Below are 20,930 nucleotides of genomic sequence, written 5' to 3'. Positions count from 1 at the left end.
ACAGGAGTGCTTTTTTCCAAAGCAAACCCAACCAATCCAGAGCCCATACCCCCAAACATCTCCCTTATTGGGCTCTCACACTCTGGGCTACTGTCTACTTCCCCTAATCACGCCACAGCCATGGACCAGACAACTAGGGGTAGCTCCTATGTCCCAGAGCCTGCCGAAATTTTTCACACCAGCCAATCCTAGACCTGCTACCCTGCCTCTCCCCTTCTTTCCTGCAAAAACCACACTAGAGGCTCTTGCCCTCTGCTCCTCCCCTCCCTCAGCCTCCTGATGGATTCTGGTGGTAACTTCCCTGGTCCTCATGTGCCTCACTTACACTCAACCATGTTCTCTTCTCATGGGATCTGCTAGTATAACTATCTTTTCAATGACATTCGTCTCCCTATCTGTTGATCTTGCCATATCTGAATGACAATAAAACTTCTATTTTAAAATGCCCTTTTCCTCTAGGCACCCACGATGGAGGAAGGGCTTCCATCCTTCACTTGGTTTACCCCATCTCCCTCATTAGATCCTGACATGCCGACTGCCTGCATATACCGCTGCTGTATGGGAACCAGAATCCCCTTTGGCTATAGGCAGAACAGTAGGCACATAATTGATGAGCAGGCGGCATCTTTATGGAAAGGAAAAGTTTTCCCTTCCTACAGCTGGGCGCAGCTCTGACTGAGAGCACAGGACTCGGCAAGTGGCACCCCGGCTGACAGTAGCCCATCTTGACCTGTTGGCTGGCTCCTTGTCCAGTGCACGATGTGTACATGTCTGTGTGGCAGCCCTGACCCTGAACACCCACTCAGCCAGGCCAGCGCTCATAAATGGAAGAAAAAGGGGGAAAGAGGGATGGAGGGAGAGGAAAAATAAGGAAAAAGAGAGAATAAAAATAATAAAGTTTATTCTAATTCTTAAGGAAACAGTAAGAATCCCCTCTGCCAACTTGCCCCTGCCCTTCTCATCATCATCATTATTATTATCATTTTAGAGACAGGGTCTTATCCATCACCCAGGCTAGAGAGCAGCAGCTTATTGTAGCCTGAAACTCCTGGCCTCAGGTGATCCTCCTGCCTCAGCTTCCCAAGTAGCTGGGACTACAGGCATGTACCACCATGCCCATCTAAATTTCTTTTACTTTTTGTAGAGACTGGGTCTTACTATGTTGCCCAGGCTGGTCTCAAACTTCTGGTCTCAAGCAATACTTCTGCCTCTGTCTCCCAAAGTGCTGGAATTACAGGTGTGAGCCACCACATCTGGCTTGCCTCTGACCATTTTAAACCTCTGTTCTTTAATTGAGCTGTGGGTTTTCTTGGAGAGGCTTATGTTAGAGTCAATCCTAAGTTTTGGATTTGAAAAGTGTAAACCAAACTGAACAAGAAAACTCCTGCCCTTTCTTTAAGCAAAGAAAATTGTCATTTATTCAGAGGAAACACACTGTCAAATCTGGCCATCTAGACAGTCTAATTTCAACAACTGCTAGGATTCTTTAGTTTGTAAATATTTCTATGCACCTCAAAGTTCTTATACTAGTAATCTAGACACTGAAAATAAATACTGGTGGTATTCTTCTCAGTAATGGATACTATACTATTTTTCAATCTTCTCCTTGGGAAAAAAAATCCATTTAACATAGCCTTTCTCAAGACTAAACTGTTTTCTAAATTAGAAGCAAAATATTATAGATCCCAGCTGTAAAATATTTTTCATTTAAAGTGAAAAACCACTCCAAATGTCTCTGCAATATATTCATAATAGCATTAATAGAAAAAAATAAGAGAACCAGCCCAAATGTTTAGAATATCTAAAGTTCTGAAAATTTTTGATTTGAGAACCATAAAAATGATAATAAATAAAAATGCAATCAGAAATAGTGATATAATAAAAGATAGAAGGATTTACAAATTTATACCAATGGAATGCAAAGTTTATAACTAAGTATAAATGAATGATATTTCTCTAAACAAGTTCATTCCAAGGCAGCAATGAACTTCTACAAAGAGGAGGTATAATATGTCCAGAAAGAGATGTCATTGTGTCTAGTAGCTGTTAAAATGCTTTATTTGAATATGGACTGTCGCAAATTCAGTAATTCAGTTTGTGGAGTTAGAAAATCCCTATGCAGCACATGGGAAAAAAAGGAAATCATCAAGTAAAAAACAGAGAGCCTTCCCACCCACGCTCTTACCTGCTGATATTAGACATACTTACTACTTGACATCTGGCCTCAAGTTTGATCTTTCTATGCCTAGTGGATTCCACTGGCAACACAGATGTGAGATTTATCACAATTTTTGTAACACAACACTTACCTGGAGCACGGACTATGTAGTAGAAATCAGACTGGCCAGCTAGCAGCAGACCTGGATTTTAGGCTCTGCTCTGGTTTCTAACTATAAGGTAAGGTCAAATCACTTAACTTCTCTAGGTCTTCATTTCCTAACATGAAAACAGTTCTATTTATGGGCAGCTTAAAATTAATAGAGCAATCCAAATCACATCATTATCTGAAACCTGTCTTGGTAAAGGTAATGGTGTAGTGTACTAATCCTTGATGGTTTTCATACCATGAAACCATTTTGCTCTTTTGTTTTGATATATATAATAGCCCAAGGTGATGTGGACATCTTAATTAATTAATTACACATTAATAGAAGTGCATAAGAATACTATAAGTTAGGGAGAACAGTTAACTGGTTATTAAAACACAATGAGATGACCGACCATTGGTGTTAAATATATTCCCAAATAAATTGCTTGTCAAAGCTGTTAAACAATCATAACTATATACAACTAAATATTTTCTAGCACATAACTATATACAACTAAATATCTTATAGCATAAAGCTATTATCATAGAATTACTATAGGAATGCCTACACTTAACCATACCACTCCTCATTATACCCCCCACAAGGCTGAATTCATTGTGATGATTGCCTCTTTCAAAAACATTTTCAACATCCCAAATGCATCACCCAAGATTGCCATCTTCACAAAACCACTACCATATTCAAGACTTCTTCTTAATTATAGCAGCATAGTGAAGGGGTAGAAGCTCAGCATTAGAATCATTAGACCTAGCCTGGAAATGTCCTATTAGCCTCTTCCCTTGTGTGACCCTGAATGAGTTATTTAACTTGTCCCTCTTCAGATTTCTCAGGTAAAATAGAAATAATAAAAATACAAAGTTGGATGATTGTGAGAATTAGAGGTAAGGTATAGACAAGGCCTAGCATATGGTATTTTAATATCTATTTAATAAATGCTAGCTATGTATGATATTTTTATAATTTGGCATTTTCTTACAGAAGTACTTAATGATGAGTGTTAATTTCTTTCTCCAACTATACTACAAGTTCAACAGGCATAAAATCTTTGTATAGTGCTTCTTCTGAATGTTTCACAATCTTCTAGGCCAGGTGTTATACAGTTGTGTAAAACTAATTTTCACACCCCCAAATCATATGTGCCTTAAGAGCTCCTAATGTACCTAAAGAGAAAGAAATGAGATTATGTTTTATGAAGATATTAATGGCCATTAAACTACTGCTGTGACTAAGGAGATGGAAAGTTATGGATCCCCAGTGTCTGACCTCTGACGGGAGTGGGGTGTCCACAGAGCAGGAGAATGGAGGCCCTGGAATGAGGTCCCAGGCTGGACTGGCTGTGAAGAGCCTTCAAGGTTTTAGAAAAATGGTGGATTATGGAAGATTAGAGGCAAACCTAAAAAGAACGGTATGCCAGAGGGTTTGGTTGCTTAAAGGAAGAGCCACATTCATCCAGAAGCAACACATAGACAGAAACAACTTATTTCAGTGCCCAAAAAAGGTGACTAAATTAGCTCTGGCCTAGTAATCTGCATTGGGTGTTATAAGGAAAATATGTTTTAAATATGATAAATAATTTGTTGTTTGAAATATATCTGGTTTGCATTAAGGACACATGATTTGTACTCCAAAAACTATCAAAAACCTAAATTGAAAAATTGCTAGAAATTATAAGATTGGCTCAACACATCATCACATCATGTTGACGTTTTATCTAAATGACTACAACAACCATTTTTAAATATCTCTAAGACACAAAGAAGAGAGGAGAAACTAGGAGCTATCATTTACCCGAGTGATTGTTCTTTCATATTAGCAGAAAGAACATTGTCATAGAGTTAAGAGATGTGTAGTTACCAAATTAATTTAATTTTCAATTCACTGAAGCCCCTGAGATTTAAGGGCCCTTTCTTAAACCTTAATAAGAAATTTATCATAAGACAATTGGTTACCTGAAGCTCAAAAGAAAGAGAGTGAACCAGGACCCAGATGTGAAGCAATGGACAAGACTCCTGTCTCCATACACAAGAGTGTGTGACTGGTATCCACATTGATTGACATCAAGTTTCTAAAGAGGGCCCCTCCCACAAACATGGCTTTGAGGAATGGTGGTGCAGTGAAGATGCTCAGCCAGGGCCTACTTGTCCAAATTTTTATGTGACTTGGAAGACTCCAGAGTTAGAAAAAGTAAAACAATAACAATCTATTGTAAACTACATAAGAGGTCACTTATCTATGTATATGCCTACATCTTTACATTTTACTTTAAATATCTATTTTAATAAGACCTGTAAAAGGTTTAAAGGTCATCAGTTTATGTAGATATTTTAGTAAAGGGCTCTTTTATTTTTTAGACAAGTTTAAATGGTGTACTCTGGGATTTGTCTTTCAACATTCCATATCTAAGAAGGGAGGTTTATCATCAGTCCTAGAAATTAGTCCTGGCTTCAGCACCAAACGAAAGTAGCTGTTGGAAATAACTCAGAAGGAGGTAAGAAATATCTCTTGAGAAATGCCTAATTACAGGTCAAATCAATCTGAGTGGCAGGGTACAAATGAACAGAAAAAGGGGCCAAAACTGACAGTTGAAACATTCTATGTACATATTAAAATGTCCATAAAATATTGACTACATAACTCTCTCTTCTTGTAACCAATTCTTTTTGGTTACTTCATCTCTTATATTGCCTTGGATCTATTGTCCACATACATTTTTCTTCTGTTTCTTTCTTACTAGTCTTTTACATTTACCCCAATCATTTAGTTAGGGAACCTCTGATCTTCTTCTTCTGGGGGTAGGGCAAGGCAGAGAACTAGCCAAATGGTCTCAAAACTTATGGGGAATCTTCTATAAGGGAAGACCATGTTTCAAATAAATATTTTGTGGCATTTTTTGTTTGTTTTATTTATTTATTTAAGTGTATAGATATTATTTTTTGTTTTATTTATTTATTTAAGTGTATAGATAAACATAGCTCTTAGAGCTGAAAACACAAAATCTGCAAAGTATAAATAGACCATGTTCTAAGTTGTATCTGGGGCATATGAAGGGTCTAAACCTAAGCTTTCCCTATATTTGGTTGTTCACCTTCTTTTTTAAAATGCCCATGGCAGGTTGCTTCCTGTAACCTGAAAAGCCAGATCTTCTTTGCCTATTGTATAGATTATAAAAAAAAAATGTTATAGAAAGATTCACAGACTTGCTCCGGGTCACACAGATCACAGAAGGCAGAAACAGACATCTCATTCAGTGTTTCTTCCATCACCAAAGAAATAGAGGTTGGATTTTCTTTCTGCTGAAGACTCTTAAAAAGCATAACTTGACAACAAGACATAGTAATTCAGTCTCCACATCTTAAAGAGCTATCACTCCCACTATCTTTGAAACGTGCTATTCTGCAGCAGAGAAGCTGCAAACTGAGGCTTGTGAGCCCCATGGGCACAGAGCAAGGCAGAAAGTTTTTCCCTTCCACCCTTCCATGATCACTACCCTGGACTGAAGAACACTGCTAGTTCAAAGCCACTTACCCAAATCTGAAGCTTGATTCTCTTTTCATTTTTGAATACAGTTTTTACTTTGAAGTCGATCCCAACTGTGCTGACGAATGCAGATGTAAAGGAGTCATCTGCATAACGGAACAGAAAAGATGTTTTCCCCACACTGCTGTTGCCGATGATGAGCAATTTGAACATGTAGTCGAAATTCTGATCAGAGGAGTCTTTCTGGCCATACCTGGCATCTTGGGCAGAGGCCATCTGTGTTAAAACAAAAAACAAAACAAAACAAAAGAAGTGTAGATCAGTCTCTCATCTCATATAAAGCCAGTAGCACACTCATTATTGGCCTTGCCAGAAACAGCTGTCAGACACTCAGGAGGCAAGTGAAGAGTGCTCCCCAGTCTTCCTCTGATACTGGTATCCATGGCAATAATTCCCTGCTGGAAGACAGAACAGCGAATCTTACAGCCCTTTCCAGCTGTGTTGGTGCTTGTCACTGCTCAGCATTCAGAACCAATCAAAGACACCAAAGGAGATGTCTATGAGGGTAACATGAAAAGCAAAGATAGGAGGAATTTGCCAGGGCTCTTGGGCTCTGAAACTTTATAATCCTAGTGATGGAGACACCAAAGTGGCTGAACATCAGGGTGTTTCTTCCTGAATTATCTGCGTTATTTGAGCCTCTCTTCTTTTCCAGGGAAGCACACCTAAAGTATGTCCCTATTTCATTTATTAACATCATATCAAATTAACACCCTAATACATGGCAGTGCCTTTCAAATTAGAAATGATGATGTTGGCAAATACAGATAGTTCAAACAGTGTGCCAGGCATCTTTAACTTATTTAATCTTTACAACAAGCTGATGAAATGGGTATGTTTATAATTTTCACCTTAACATGAGGAAATTGAGTCCCAGAGATATTAAATAACTTCCTCAAATGTGTACAGGTAGTCAGTAGTAGAGGCAGGCAGGATTCAAATCAGGCAATGTGGTGCCAGGGTTCATGTTCTGGGTCCTACCCTATCTCCCAGTGATAACTAGGGAAACATGCACAGTGCTCTGGGAGACTGTGTGGGAAAGGTTCATTGAGAGATGCCTCAGGGAAGAACCCTCCCTGGGTTCAGAACCTAGTGCCACTACTTACTTGCTGTGTGACCTTGGGTTTGTTATGTTAAATTGGTTTGTCTTACATGAAATGGAAATAAAAATGTAACTTGGAATGCTTGTGAAAATAATAGATGATATATCTGTAAAGCAGATACATGAATAACATAGCATAGAATAGAGAATAATCCCTATTATTAATTATAAATGTTTTGGGTGGATGTTGATTTTTTTTCTCATCTTTTTTGATGACTATCTTAACATCTATCAAAATGATACTATATTGCTTCTAAGCACCATTTGGCCCATTATAGAAAGGAGATACTTAGAATGTTGAATCCCATGAGTTAGTGCATTTACTTGGTACCTTTTCTGATGCTATAAATTCTTCAGCAATTGTGTTGTCCAATATGTGCTGTCCAATAGCTACCAGTCACATATGGCTACTTAAATTTACATTTAGAACACTCAGTTCAAGATGCAACTAGTGCGTACCTCTCCCACAGAGAAGGATCCAAATTAGTGAGTAGATATTCGTGCTTTGAATAGACAGTCTAAGAGACAATAGAGAAATCCACCAGAGAAGTGACACAGATTGGAAAAGCGGAGAAGAGCAAAGCCAGACACTGGTAGGAAGACAAGAGAAGATCCCTGATGTGGGGAAAGTGTGAGTGAGAGATTCTTGGGTTTCTGCACTCCTGCCAGGAACTTTTAAAATCCCAGCTACAGGAGAACCCCCTAGGCCTTTGCAGGCCATGAGACTAAAGCAAGGAGTTTCCTAGAAAGAATGCAAAAGCATTGCTGCAGAGTGAGCCCCACAGGCTTTTGAGCCCTGAGGCATTCAGAGAGCCCAGTCCCCAGAGGTCTCTACTCAGCTCTGGGGCTGCCACCTATGTGGCTGCCACCACAACCCCAGGGCCATTGAGGGAGTGGGCGGAGGGGCAGGCACTTTTGTAGCATTTTTGCACATTTTCAGTGCTGCCACTGCTGAGGGAAAGCAAGGTGAGCAGTCTGCATCCCTAGCTGCCTGCCTCTACTGAGAGGAACCTGCCCTCCATAGAGGCAAGTCTGTGGCACAACTTCCTCTCCCCGCCTGAGCATTCTAGTTACCGCCCACAACCATTCTAAGAGTTCAGTTCCCAATGGTTTGAGCTGCCTCCACCACCACCCCTGCTGCAAGGAAGGAGCTGGGAATCCGGGCACTTTTGTGGCCCTGAAAGACAAAGGCCTCTGGCACTGCGGAGGGAGGGAGGGAGTTGTGAGCAGCCTGTGGGCCCCACAGCTGCCTGCCTTTGCTAATCCCATGGGAGGGGTTCACCCTGCAAAGTGGCAGGTTGGCAATGCATCTGTCCTTCCGCTACCTGAGCATTCTTCTGGACCAGATCACCCCACCCCTCTCTATCCAGCCAGTGCCTGAACCCAAGGAGGCCTGAGGACAAGTTCACCAGCCCAGTCTTGGTCTGGTCCCCCTAGGACTCAAGCATGCTGTCCAAGGGCCTGGGGCCTGGGGATTACCTAACCCTGTCTACCATCTCTGGCACCTGAACACTCTCCCAGAGGTCTGAGGTCAAGCAGACCCAAATTGTCAAGCAACACCCCAGTGGGTACTCACCTGCACTTGCCAAAAGGAAGTACACCTCTGTCTCTACACAGAGAAGCAGTGTTCCCCACAGAGAACAGGCGAGTTGCAAAGCTATCAGTTTGGGGTTGAGGAAAGAAGTTCTACTCCAAAACTATTTAGGCAAAGAGCTGCGGGAAAGGCATTTTCTGCACCTCTCAGAGACACCATTGCCTGGAGATAGATGAAGGGGTTTGACTGAACTGTGAGTCAGGACAAGGACATAATGGGGAAGTAGATTGCTTCCCTGCCATAGACCAGTCCATCACCTGAGACAACAGAGAACCCTTCACTGTAAACAAAGTTCAAACACCTACCCACTGGATTCTGCTACAGCTGGCTCTTACTTGAAAGTGCCACCTACTGGTCCTGGAGGTTGAACAACACAACCCAACTTAATACCTGCTTGTCAGAAGGGCATAATGCTGGAGAATGAGATAAGCTTCCTGAGACCTATGTAATTCCAATACTGCAGAAGGTACCGATACATCTCCACCACAGTCAGCCTCTGAGAAAGCCACCATGCAAAGGCAACCAAACAACTCATACAGAGGCTGCGGCCCCCTGAAAGCACTCAAAATCAACTCCAAACAACCAAATACAACATATAACACACACCCACAAAGGGGGAAAATAAAATAAAATAGCAAACGAATAAAAAAGTCCCATCCAAACAAAAGTAAACTCAAAACTAAAAAGCGGGAACGTCTCCAGATGAGAAGGAACTATTGGCATAAGAACTCTGCAGTATGAAAAAATATAAATAAATAAAAACAGACTGTTTCAACACCCCCAGAGGATCACACTAGCTCTTTAGCAATGGATTTAAATGAAAAGGAAAATTTTTGAAATGACAGATAAAGAATTCAAAACATGGATTGTAGGTAAGCTCAATGAGATCCAAGAAAGTTAAAAATTAACACAAAGAAACAAAAAAATAATCAGGACATAAATTAAAATTCACTAAAGAGATAAGTATTTAAAATAAAACATAACAGAACTTCTGGAAATGAAAGACTAATTTAGTGGAAATATAGTGGAAAGCTTTAACAATAGACTAGACCAAGCAGAAGAAGAATTTCAGAGCTTGAAGACAAGACTTTAGAATTAACCCAGGCAGACAAGACTAAAGAAAAAATTAAAAGACATGAACAAAATCTCTGGCAAAGAAGAAGAAAAAGAAAAAGAAAATCCATTTGAGGGAATCATTGAGGAAAACCTCCCTGGACTTCCTAGATATTTAGACATCCAGATACAAGAAGCTCAATGAACTTGTGGAAGATTTATTGCAAAAAGGGCTTCACCAAGGCACATAAGTCAGCGGATTATTTAAAGTCAATGTGGAGAAAAAAATCCTGAGAGCAGTGAGACAAAAGTATCAAATAACTTACAAAGGAAATCCTATCAGACTAATGGCAGACTTCAAAGCAGAAACCATGCAAGCCAGATGGGACTGAGGTTCTATTTTTAGCTTTCTTAAACAGAAAACTGTCAGCCAAGAATGTTGAATCTTGCAAAACTAAGTTTCATAAATGAAGTATAAATAAAGTTCCCTAAAGCAAATGCTAAGGGACTTTGTCACCACTACACCAGCCCTATAAGAAATGCTCAAATGAGTTCTAAACATCAAAATAAAAGGCTGCTACATGCTAGTATAAAAACAGTTGAAAGTATAAAATTAACGGTGCTTATCAAACAGTAACACAATTGAGAAAACAAAACAACTAGGTAACAATCAAAATGATGACACAATGATGATACAATGATGACTCATGTATCAATATTAACTTTGAATGTAAATGGTCTAAATGCCCCACTTAAAAAATATAAATTAGGCAGAATGGATAAAACAACAACAACAACACAGTGCAATATCCACTGCTTTTAAGAGACACATATAACTTGTAAAAATTTTTATACACTCAAGGTTAAGTGGTAGAAAAAATATCCCATACAAATGTAAACCAAAGCAAGCAGGAATAGCTATTCTTACAAACAGATAAGATAGACTTTAAATCAATAATAGTAAAAAAAAAAACATAAGGTCACTATATAATGACAAAGGGATCAGTTCAACAAGAAGAGCTCCTAGATTCACAAATACTACTGGACCAAAAAAAAGAGATAGACAACAATACAAAAGGAGTAGGGGACTTCAACCCTTCACTGACAGCACTAGACACATGATTAAGGCAGAAAATCAAAAAAAGAAGCACTAGAATTAAATTGGACTCCAGAACAAATGGAACTAAAAGACATTCACAGAATGCTGTACCCAAAATATGCAGAATGTACATTCTTCTCTTAAGCACAAGGACTATTTTCTGAGATAGACCATATGTTAGGCCACAAAGCAAGTCTCCATTAAATTTTTTAAAAATAGAAATCATATCAAGTACCTTTTCAGACCACAGTAGATTAAAGCTAGAAATCAACTCCAAGAGAAACTCTCAAAACTATATAAATACATAGAAGTTAAAGATATCTGATAACTTCCGATACCCCAGAAAACCAAGTAATTGTTTTATTTGGCAATGCTTTCCTGCAGATATTGCTCTTTCACCAATTAATACTCCCCTCCTATCAGCTGCTACATTCAAACAGGCCTGGAAATGGCCTTCATTAAGAAGATCCTTCTACCATTTTTCATATGAACCAGCCTGGATTCTGGGGTTTGGTAAACATGTTCAGCTAAGCCACAGCCATAAAAGAGACACTATACATTTCCTGAAGCTGTTCATTTACTTGGCCTGATAGCCTACCATCTGTTGCACCCATTAACCCTCAGGTATTCAAACTGAGTCTTGTGGATTTCTAGGTTGTCTCCCAAAAATTTTGCAATGAAGACTATCAATCTCAGGTCCTATTCTGAAATTAGGTTGATTCCAAAACCTTAAGAAATACAGGTATACCTCATTACCCATGAGGGATTGGTTCCAGGACCTCCCATCAATACCAAAATCCGAGAATGCTCAAGTCCCTGATGTAAATCGGCACGGTATTTGTATATAACCTACATACATCCTCCCATATACTTTATCTAAAGATTACTGAAAATAACTAATACAATGTAAATGCTATGTAAATAGTTGTTATACTGCCTTTTCTAGGAAATAATGACAAGAAAAAATCTGTACATGTTCAATACAGATGCAAATTTTTAAATAAATATTTTTGATCCACAATTGGTTGAATCCACACATGCAGAAGCCATGGATACAGAGGGTCAATTACATAGACATCACTAACATATAGACTTTTAAAATGTAATTATACAGATTTAGATGGAGAAAATCATAATGAGGTGGAAATACCTTCAATTTCAAGGGCCAATTTACCTTGTTGTGTTGGTAGTAAAGAAGGTGATGGTTGAACAAGACGGTGTCCAAGACAAGGGAGGTGGGGCTGGTGGTTATGTGTCCCCAGTGCAATTCTCCTCCCGGAAGAGCTTTGGAAGGATTAACTAGCAGTATTTACTAACCCACTTATTCCTTAAGACTATTGTTTTTTGGGGTCTTTTTTGTTTATTTTTTGTTTTTACTATTTCTTGATTTATATCTCTAATAAGAATCACAAAGAGCCCTAAAATGTGCATTGGGAATGTATACATGTGTGTTTTATAAAACTTTAGAACAATGAAATAAGTCCTGGCTCAGAAGATGGAGAAAGAGACAGCCCTAATCTTGCTGAGGCCAACAATGAAGCAATCTGACAGCATGCAAATGTTAAAGTGGCTTATTGACAGGCACTATGCAAATTTACCGACATCTCTAAATGCTAAATCATGTGAATGTTCTCAAGATTTTCTTGGGGAAATAAAGCTGAAATTTGAAAACATGAACAGTCACGAAGTAACTTCCCAAAGAGCAAGTTGGGTTCCATAAAATATCTATAAAAGTAACTCTTCCAATGGTATTAATCTTGAATTTCAAAAGGAAGGAATCATAGAATTGGAAAGAATCTTCAAAGCAGTGCAAGTTTCTACCCATCCAAGGAGCCAATTTCGCAGCATCCAGCATCTCAGGATGGTGTCCTAGCCTCACCCTTCACACTGAGACACAGAAGATTCAGCCTGTTTCATTGCCCAACTCCAATTTTTATAAAGTTCTTTCATAGGCTTGAGTTAAAATCCACTTCCCTGCAGCCTTTGTCCATGTGTTCTACATTCTGCTTTCTAAATTTAAAGAGGGTCGATTCCTCTCTTGTGGAAGAGAACCTCAGGTATCTGAAGGAACCCACCAAGGCTCCATAAGCTTTTCTCCCCCTGCTTGAAGGATTCTAACTGATTTAGCTCCTCTCCTCACATGGGACATATCTGAAAAATCCCACACATCCTGCTAGGTTAAAACTGACACCTCTCTTCAGATTGTCAAAGTCCCATGTGTAGATCTCATAATTAGTCACAACATTCCAGGTATTCATCTGGTCAGTGGGAAGTAGAATGCAATGATTATATACTATCACATTTAATAGTAAAGTCCCCTAAAATGCTCAGCACTTTTCCTCACATTAACTGTTATGAACACAGATCTTGCCTATTCTTATTCTATACATGGCAATTCTTTAATGGACATATCAACCTTTATATGTACCTTATTAAATTCTCTTTTGTTTGTTTTGATTTACAATTCAATTCTTATCTGATAATTTTGTCTCTTTATCAAAAATATCAGTTACACTTTTCAGATTTGTGTCATTCCTAAATTTGATCAGCATGCCTTTTATATATTCATCTAATACTGTGATTGATCGAAATGGTGATCAGTTAATAGACAAATAACAATTAACTTTTTAACCTGTTGAACATATAAATCTATGGATGAGACCTTCATAATATGTCACTAAGGAATTCAAAATGTTTGAAGCAAAGTCTTCACTTTTGGGAGCTAATGCTTTGGAAAACCACTCTGCTGTTCTTGGTTCAATAGCAGGTGAACCAATCATGGATTTAATTGATGTACCGTTTTAATCTCAATTCTAATTTTCCCAGAAGTCCTACTAGCCAGGGACCAAACAGATTACTTGGAATGACATGCAACCACAGACCACATCAGAATTGTTGACATTTGTTTTGCATGCTACATGGGGAAAACAAATTATTTTCAGCAATTACTTGAGCACCTAAGAATCTAAACTACACCAAGCCATTTTGAGGAACTTATGAGAAAAACAAAAAACTTACTTTACAGTTACTGTGTTCCAGCTACTACTACTGATAACAGGCTAAGGGCCAGTGGGAGCAGGAACAAGGGTAAATTATCCAGAAAAAAAAAAAAAGAGAAATGCAATTCATATTTGAAATTAGAGGGGTGAAAGTAAGGATGGAACAAATGGATTGTAAGGGTAGAGGTACATAAAGTAGTTTCAAATCTCAATCGTCACCTAGGGAAAAAGAAAAACAAAAATAATTATTTCTGAGAGCTCCAAAGTAAAGACTAAAATTTTAAAGCCAAGAAAGAAAATATTAAAAGTCAGGATAGCCAAATATCTGTCTTTTGGACCCCAGTCTGTTTCTCCTGGTGAAAGTCCTCATCTGTGCACAAGGGTGCCTGCCTCCCTGTTTGTCTTTCAGGATGGATGGGAATTGTAATGCTCTTTGCAATCTCCTGCCAGCAATTTCTCCAAGTGTCTGCTACTGTTTGCTCTGGCAGTAGCCAGTTGAGAAGCAGTAAGACATTACTCTCCTTTTGTCACTGTTGATAATTCACCATTGAGTTGAGAGGATGCTGTCCAGGGAATGGGAAGTGGCCAAGGCACTAGAAGATTTAAACTCTAACCCTGACTCTGAAGGAAAGGCCCTGGGAAAAGTAGAGCAGCATTCAGAAATCTTCTCTGTCTCTTTCCTTGACTTTATTAGCAGGCAATGAATAACTATTTCGTGGGACTCACAGAAGGTAGATGATGGTATGCCAAATTATGGTAATGCTCCCAAGACACAAATCACCTTATATTTTAAAGATATTACTCAAGCTAATTTTTGCAGCTCTCCTTTCACCTTTTTCTGGATCTCCCTCTTATACATATATAGCTTCTTTAGTAGACGTGGATAACTTTCAACTCATGTATAAGAAAATGGTTAAATATTAACAGCAGCACAGCTCTTATGTGCTCTGTCATATGTGCTTTGTATGTATTATCACACCTAATCTTCTCACTGTCCTTAGGAGGTCTAACGATTAGTATTCCCATTTTAGAGGAACAGAATGCTATGGTATATTTCAAAATGGCTACTTTTCCCCTCCCCCTGCTGGAAGCAAGAGGACATTTTTTTCTCTGATCTTCACTCTGAAAACCTGATAGAGCTCATGAAGGTAAAATTTACAAATGTATAAGAGGCCCCCTCTAAGACTGGGACCCCTGGAATTTTCCTCTCTCAGACTGGTCCACCTGGGACCTCCAGCAATTCATCTATTATAGTTAAGTTTTCCTGCCCCAGTAATGACTCCCACAGAAGTTTCTGCTCTGTTAAGCTGTGATTCTCTGTATCTGCCTGTCTCTCTCTCCAATTCTGAGGGGCAGCAGCTTGCCTTGTGACCTTACTTCTCAGCTAGACTTAAGAAGAGTTGTTGATTTTCAGTCTGTTCACCTATTTTGTATATGAAGATGGGAGTGACAACTGCTAAGCTCCTTACATGCAGAACTGAAAGTCACCATCCTTATTTTAAAAAAGAAATTAAGAGAATTTGAAAGAAAGCTAAAATGGAGTGGTTCTTGTTTTTCAGGAGGTTATCTTGATTTCTCTCCGCCTGGGTACTGAGCCCTCATTACTTGGATCACATGTACTCTTCCAGATCTAGGGACACGACAGGCCCAGCGAGTGCATTCTGCCCTTCACCAAACTAACAAGTCTGAAACTTCAATCAGAATATTGGAGGAGGTAGGAGTGCTTCTCTTTGCTTCTAGAAACCATTAATTCCTTTGTCGAAGAGAGATATGACCTCAACTTGATTTTATGCATACAATTATATATGATTATATATAAATAAAATCTGAACTGAAATTTTATGCAATATAATGTTTTTGACTCTACTTTGAAATGTGTAGATGTTTACTGCTACAGTGTCAAGAAAAAGGAAATGAAGTTTATCAAACCATGTGAAAACTGTTCCAATTACCATCAAAGACCAGTGCTCTCCTCTCAGTCCATACAATAATTCACTACTGGTCTGGTTCCAGAGGGTTCGCAGAGGGGAGACTGCACTAGGGCCGGGCAACAGTCAGGGTAAAGGGCACACTCAGACCACAGAGAGCAGACTGTGATCATGTCTGCTGGGAAGGGAACCGCAGTGGCTGGGAGAGCCCTTGACTCCAGCAGTGCAATCCTGACAGCTGTCGTGATGAGGACCCTACACCCAGCAGCTCCTACCCCTACTCACAGATGCTGAAGCCAGAGGGTCTTTAGTGCTATCCTGGGATGCCAGTGATCACCCAGCTACTGGAAATCCAGGCCTTATAAATCACAGGGTGAAGAGAGGCAGAAAATACCATTCCATCTGTTTTCTGGCAGTTCTGAAATTTGTGAAAAAGAGTATTCCAGTCCTTGTTGTGATGTGAGCATGGGAATGGAGTACATGCTCTGGAGTAAGACTGCCTGAGAAGAAATCCCAGGTCTGCTACTTGCCACTTGCAACTTGTGTCAACTTGAACAAGACTTTTTTGTTTTGTTTTGTTTTGTTTTGTTTTTAACCTATTATAAGCTGTAGTTTCTTTATCTATGTATAGGAATAGTGAGGTCACTGAAGTAAAATCTTTAGTATATATTAAATACTCAATCGAAGCTTCCATCATTGTCTTTGACATTCCCCCGTTGTACTGCAATGATACATGAGCCATTCCTTTTCTTCCCCAACACCTACCAATGCAATTCTCTGAAATGGAAATAGTCAGTTTTATAAAATATGCTCCCTCTCATTTCCTAACTTCAGAGAGCAAGAGGTTTTGATATTCAACACTTCCACTCTGTAGACTTTCATAATTACTGAAATAAACACCTAAAATTTCTTCCCTAATTTCAAATATTATGGCATGGAACATAGAGCACTCATTAATACACTGCTAGGAGTAGAAGCTAAGACACTGAGGGATCAGTGTGCAGATAGAAGTGTTCTGTGACTCAGAGAGGTTATGGAGAGGACAGCATGGCCAAAGGCCATATTCCCTCTGATGGTACCTGTCCTGTTATACCGCCTGCCACCCAGTTACTTCTAAAAACCTACTGAATTCGTTACATCCTTTTTTTTTTTTTTTTTTTTTTTGAGACAGAGTCTTACTCTGTTGCCTGGGCTAGAGTGCCGTGGCGTCAGCCTAGTTCACAGCAACCTCAAACTCCTGGGCTCAAGCAATCCTACTGCCTCAGCCTCCTAAGTAGCTGGGACTACAGGCATGCGCCACCAAACCTGGCTAATTTTTTCTATATATTTTAGTTGGCCAATTAATTTTCTTTCTATTTTTAGTACAGACGGGGTCTTGCTCTTGCTCAGGCTGGTTTTGATCTCTTGACCTTGAGCGATCCTCCCACCTCGGCCTCCCAGAGTGCTAGGATTACAGGCATGAGCCACCACGCCTGGCCTGTTACATCCTTGAGTGTGGGTGAAATTTTGTAGAAATTTGAAGGGAGCTGAGTTTCATATCTGGAATAAGAGGCAGAATCCAACTAATGCATGCTGAGAAAAGGATAAGAAAGCCACAGAAACACACAACACTGTGGAGAAACTGTCCTCTCCCATGGCCTTGGAGTGTTTATTGGGTAAAATTTAATCTAACCTCTAATACTAAATTAACAAATCACAAAAGTCTACAATATCATTATTTCAAAATTAGAAATCATTAAGATATATAATCTTACACATGTGATGGTTATCTCCATTCTTTTCCTGAACCCCTCTAAAATAATAATAAAGGGTTTTCACAAAAGCAAAAATCCTCATAAACAAAGAGAAGTAGACAGGAGACAACAGCAGAAAAGAGAGGTCAGCAGAAGTTTGGGATCTGGAAGTGAACAGACTGGAGAAAGCAGAACCCCAAGCCTGCTGTGGATGCCCACTTCAGAACCCTTACCTGGCAGGACCTAGAATGGCCTTAGGATTGGAGACACTAGGTGTCTTGATTATGGGGTATGGCTAGGGTTATCAACTGCTCTGGTTTGCCTGAGACCGAGAAATTTCATGGCACGTGGCAGGATTTTCAGTGCTAAAACCATAAAGCTAAGTGGTTGGTCACCCTGTGACCACCCTGGCTGGGATGTGCCAAGAGGAAAAATGGTTGAAAGTCCATCCAAGCCCTCCCAATAGCCAAGCAATCATATCCCATACACAACTTTGATAAAACAAAATTAAGTTTAAAATATAAAAAATCCCCAAACAGTATTGATATGCACACTCTTTACATGCAGATGTCAACATATAAAAATAAAAGGCCCTCTCTTAGCAGCACAATTTGTAGAGTCTTACAAATGTTTTCTCATGGATATAATAAAATATACATAAGCTTTCTCATCATTTCTTGGCAGCAAAAGATACCAGGTATCATGTTTTCAAACACCTTTTCTCTCTAGTTGGATACACTTTTATTTAGGAATACAAAGCTAAATCCTTAGAGGGTACAGTAGTAGATCCAAGATTCCCAGACATGGGAACTTCACTCAAATTCTGCAGAATTAGAATATTCAGAGTGGGGCCAGGAATATGTCATTTTTATAGCACCTCGTATGGTACTTTTGATCAGTCATGTTTGGAAATCATTGGATTAACAAACATCCATATGGAAGCCAGGGCAGGTGTACGTTGTCAAGGCCTCCGGGATATATGTAAGAAGAGACTGAGTAATCTGACATTTAGGCTGAGATCCCTGGGGACATGGAAATATGATCCTAGAGCTCTCCACCAGCTGCTTGCTGTCTTCACCAGACATCCCTCCTGGTGGTACCGTGCAGCAGATCTCACCATCATAATGACTCATGTCCACAAGGGTCTACACCCTACAATGCCCAGCCTGCCTAGGCAAGCTGAATTCTGAGAAATGTGTGTCATCAATCATCTCTGCCCTGATAAAAGAACCTTCTGGGGACTGGTGATGACTCACTGCAAGCACCCTATCAGACTATGAGGAGGTACAACCTAGAAGAAAGAGTAATCGTGTTCTCAGAGCATGCACAACCCTGCTCTGTTTAATTCTGAAGAAGGTGGCCTTGACCTTCTCCACTGGTCATTTTTAAAAATAACACACAATTGGCCTTTACTTCCTCTCACTCCATTAGAAAGCACCACAGCTAAAGTAGGATGGTGTCCAAATCGAGACCACAAAATGATGACTATCTCTTACAAGAATATTTCTTCCTGAAAATAAAATAAAAAATAAAACAGAATAGACATACCCAGTGCTATGTGGTATAAGGAAAACCTCTCTTAAAAATGTCTGGTAAAATACTCTAAAAATTCCCACTGGGGGGAAAAAACCCTAAATTTTAATATTGATATATTTATTTCCCAATAAATTTTAATCATTAAACATTTCTTAAAACATTAAATATTGTTAAAGTATTAAATTACATTTTTAAAAAGTAAGCCTGTAAAAAATGCCTCCCTAGATTTGCTATAAATATTTTTTCCGGTTCTTGATATCTCTCTTCCCTATTCCATTCATCAGGGTAGGTCATGTGTAGGAACAATCACCCGTTGTCTATGTACTTATGAGACAAAAGGACTAACTGGACCATTCATGAGGAACTTGCTATCTTTGCCGTCTACGTATTTGTGTTTCCAGATTGTATTTTTCTACCAATTAGAATGACTTACAGAGTCAATTTTCTAGTTATAATTATCCCTGCTTTTCATTCAAAAGCTACTGCTACTATTATTTACTACAAAGAACAAGCCTACCCATGCACATTTATAAAAGAACGCTCACATCCACAGGTGTGCTATGTTTCTGTTGGCCCTTTTCATCAGTTCTGCCACTCACTCAGACAGGTGTTCAGTGAATCAGACATTCTAAAGAAAAACCATCTTTTATTGCTAACACCATAGATGAATGTCACATGAGAATTATAATTTGCCAATTAGTACTTAACACACCCTTTCTTCAAGCTCTTTAAGGTTCCTTGAGCCATGGCCATTAGGGCAGAATTATTCATCAGTGATGGCTTACAAGTTTCTCTGGCACCTGTGCCAGTGGGTGGCTAATGAGTCACACCCATTGATCTTTGAGGGACTACAGTTAATCTAAAGGAATCAGACAAATGATGAGAAGCTTATGGCCTCATCTCTTTAGATTATATTATGATTTGAATTTCATAAAAAGCTGAGAGTGTGGGAGCTAAATGGCTAGGTTTCCAGGTTTCTCTGTTATAAGGCCAAGTAGACAAAGAATGTGACTTTTTTTAAAAGTTTCTAGACCTAAGTTCCTCATACTATACTCAATCCAATCAGCGTGCTGGAAAATACATCAGGGAACTACTGACCTTTTCTTTTCAACATTCACTAGTGGCCTGAGGACCTAGAACATTCACCCCTATGGCTTCATTGTTCAGTGAATGGAAAAATACTTCAAGACCTTAACAGAACTGACATGACACTTCAAATCAATGTGAAACATGCTGGTGTTGAAAAAGGCATTTTGTTTCTGCTGAGTTGATGCTATTAAGGAATATATAAATTGGCAAAAGAAAGTAACTGTTAGTATTATTTTATTTTTACAATTTTTCACCTTGTTTAAATTTTAAAAGTATACTGAAGGCCACAATTGTATTTGAAAAACACAAAGTATAGTGTCACAGGAACAATGATCAATAGAAGTATAATTAAATGATAAAAAGTGAAATATAAGCATAAATATTTTCCCCCAAATCTACAAGGAATAATCAAAGCATTAATATTATTATTTACATTTCTATATCACATTTTATATCAAAAGCTCAACTGATTATTATGCTTTCTTGGTTTCTGCATAATACTATAAATAAGTTCTATTGAACTCTTCCAAATACTCAAATATCTCATCCTAAGAGCTAATATCTATCTTCAGTTGGCAACATGTTTCTAGTGTAAAAAGAGGCAATACTGAGCCTAAAAGGAAAAGTACAATAACTAAAATGAACAATTCTTGGATGGGTTTAACAAAAGACCATAGAGATGGCAAAATAAAGATTCACGAACTTTAGGATAAATCATTAGAAACCATAGAATCTGACGAACAGAAAAAAAAACAAAAATGAACAGAGAGCCTCAAGTTACTTGTCGAGCAATATCAAAACTCTAACATACATGTAATTGGGCAAAGGAATAAGAAGGGAATAACATGATGGAAAAATATTTGAAGATATAATGGCTAAATATTTTTTCAAATTTGGTGAAAATTATAAACTTACAAATCTGAGAAGTTC

At 38.8% G+C, this 20,930-nt stretch overlaps 1 protein-coding gene across 2 annotated transcripts in view; it reads right to left on the bottom strand.

Annotated features, from left to right (window-relative positions):
- Positions 1-20,930, bottom strand: part of RAB3C (RAB3C, member RAS oncogene family) — a 237,607-nt gene that overhangs the window by 206,482 nt on the left and 10,195 nt on the right. For both annotated transcript variants that reach the window (XM_012775641.3, XM_012775642.3), the window contains exon 2: positions 5,856-6,083. In XM_012775641.3, the coding sequence (XP_012631095.2) occupies positions 5,856-6,083 (228 nt within the window). The remainder of the gene's footprint in view (positions 1-5,855; positions 6,084-20,930) is intronic.

The sequence above is a fragment of the Microcebus murinus genome, chromosome 11 (genome assembly GCF_040939455.1).
Source record: "Microcebus murinus isolate Inina chromosome 11, M.murinus_Inina_mat1.0, whole genome shotgun sequence".
Taxonomy (NCBI): Eukaryota; Metazoa; Chordata; class Mammalia; order Primates; family Cheirogaleidae; genus Microcebus; species Microcebus murinus.
The sequence above is the reverse complement of the archived record's forward strand: the minus strand, read 5'-3'. Positions and strand labels throughout refer to the sequence as shown.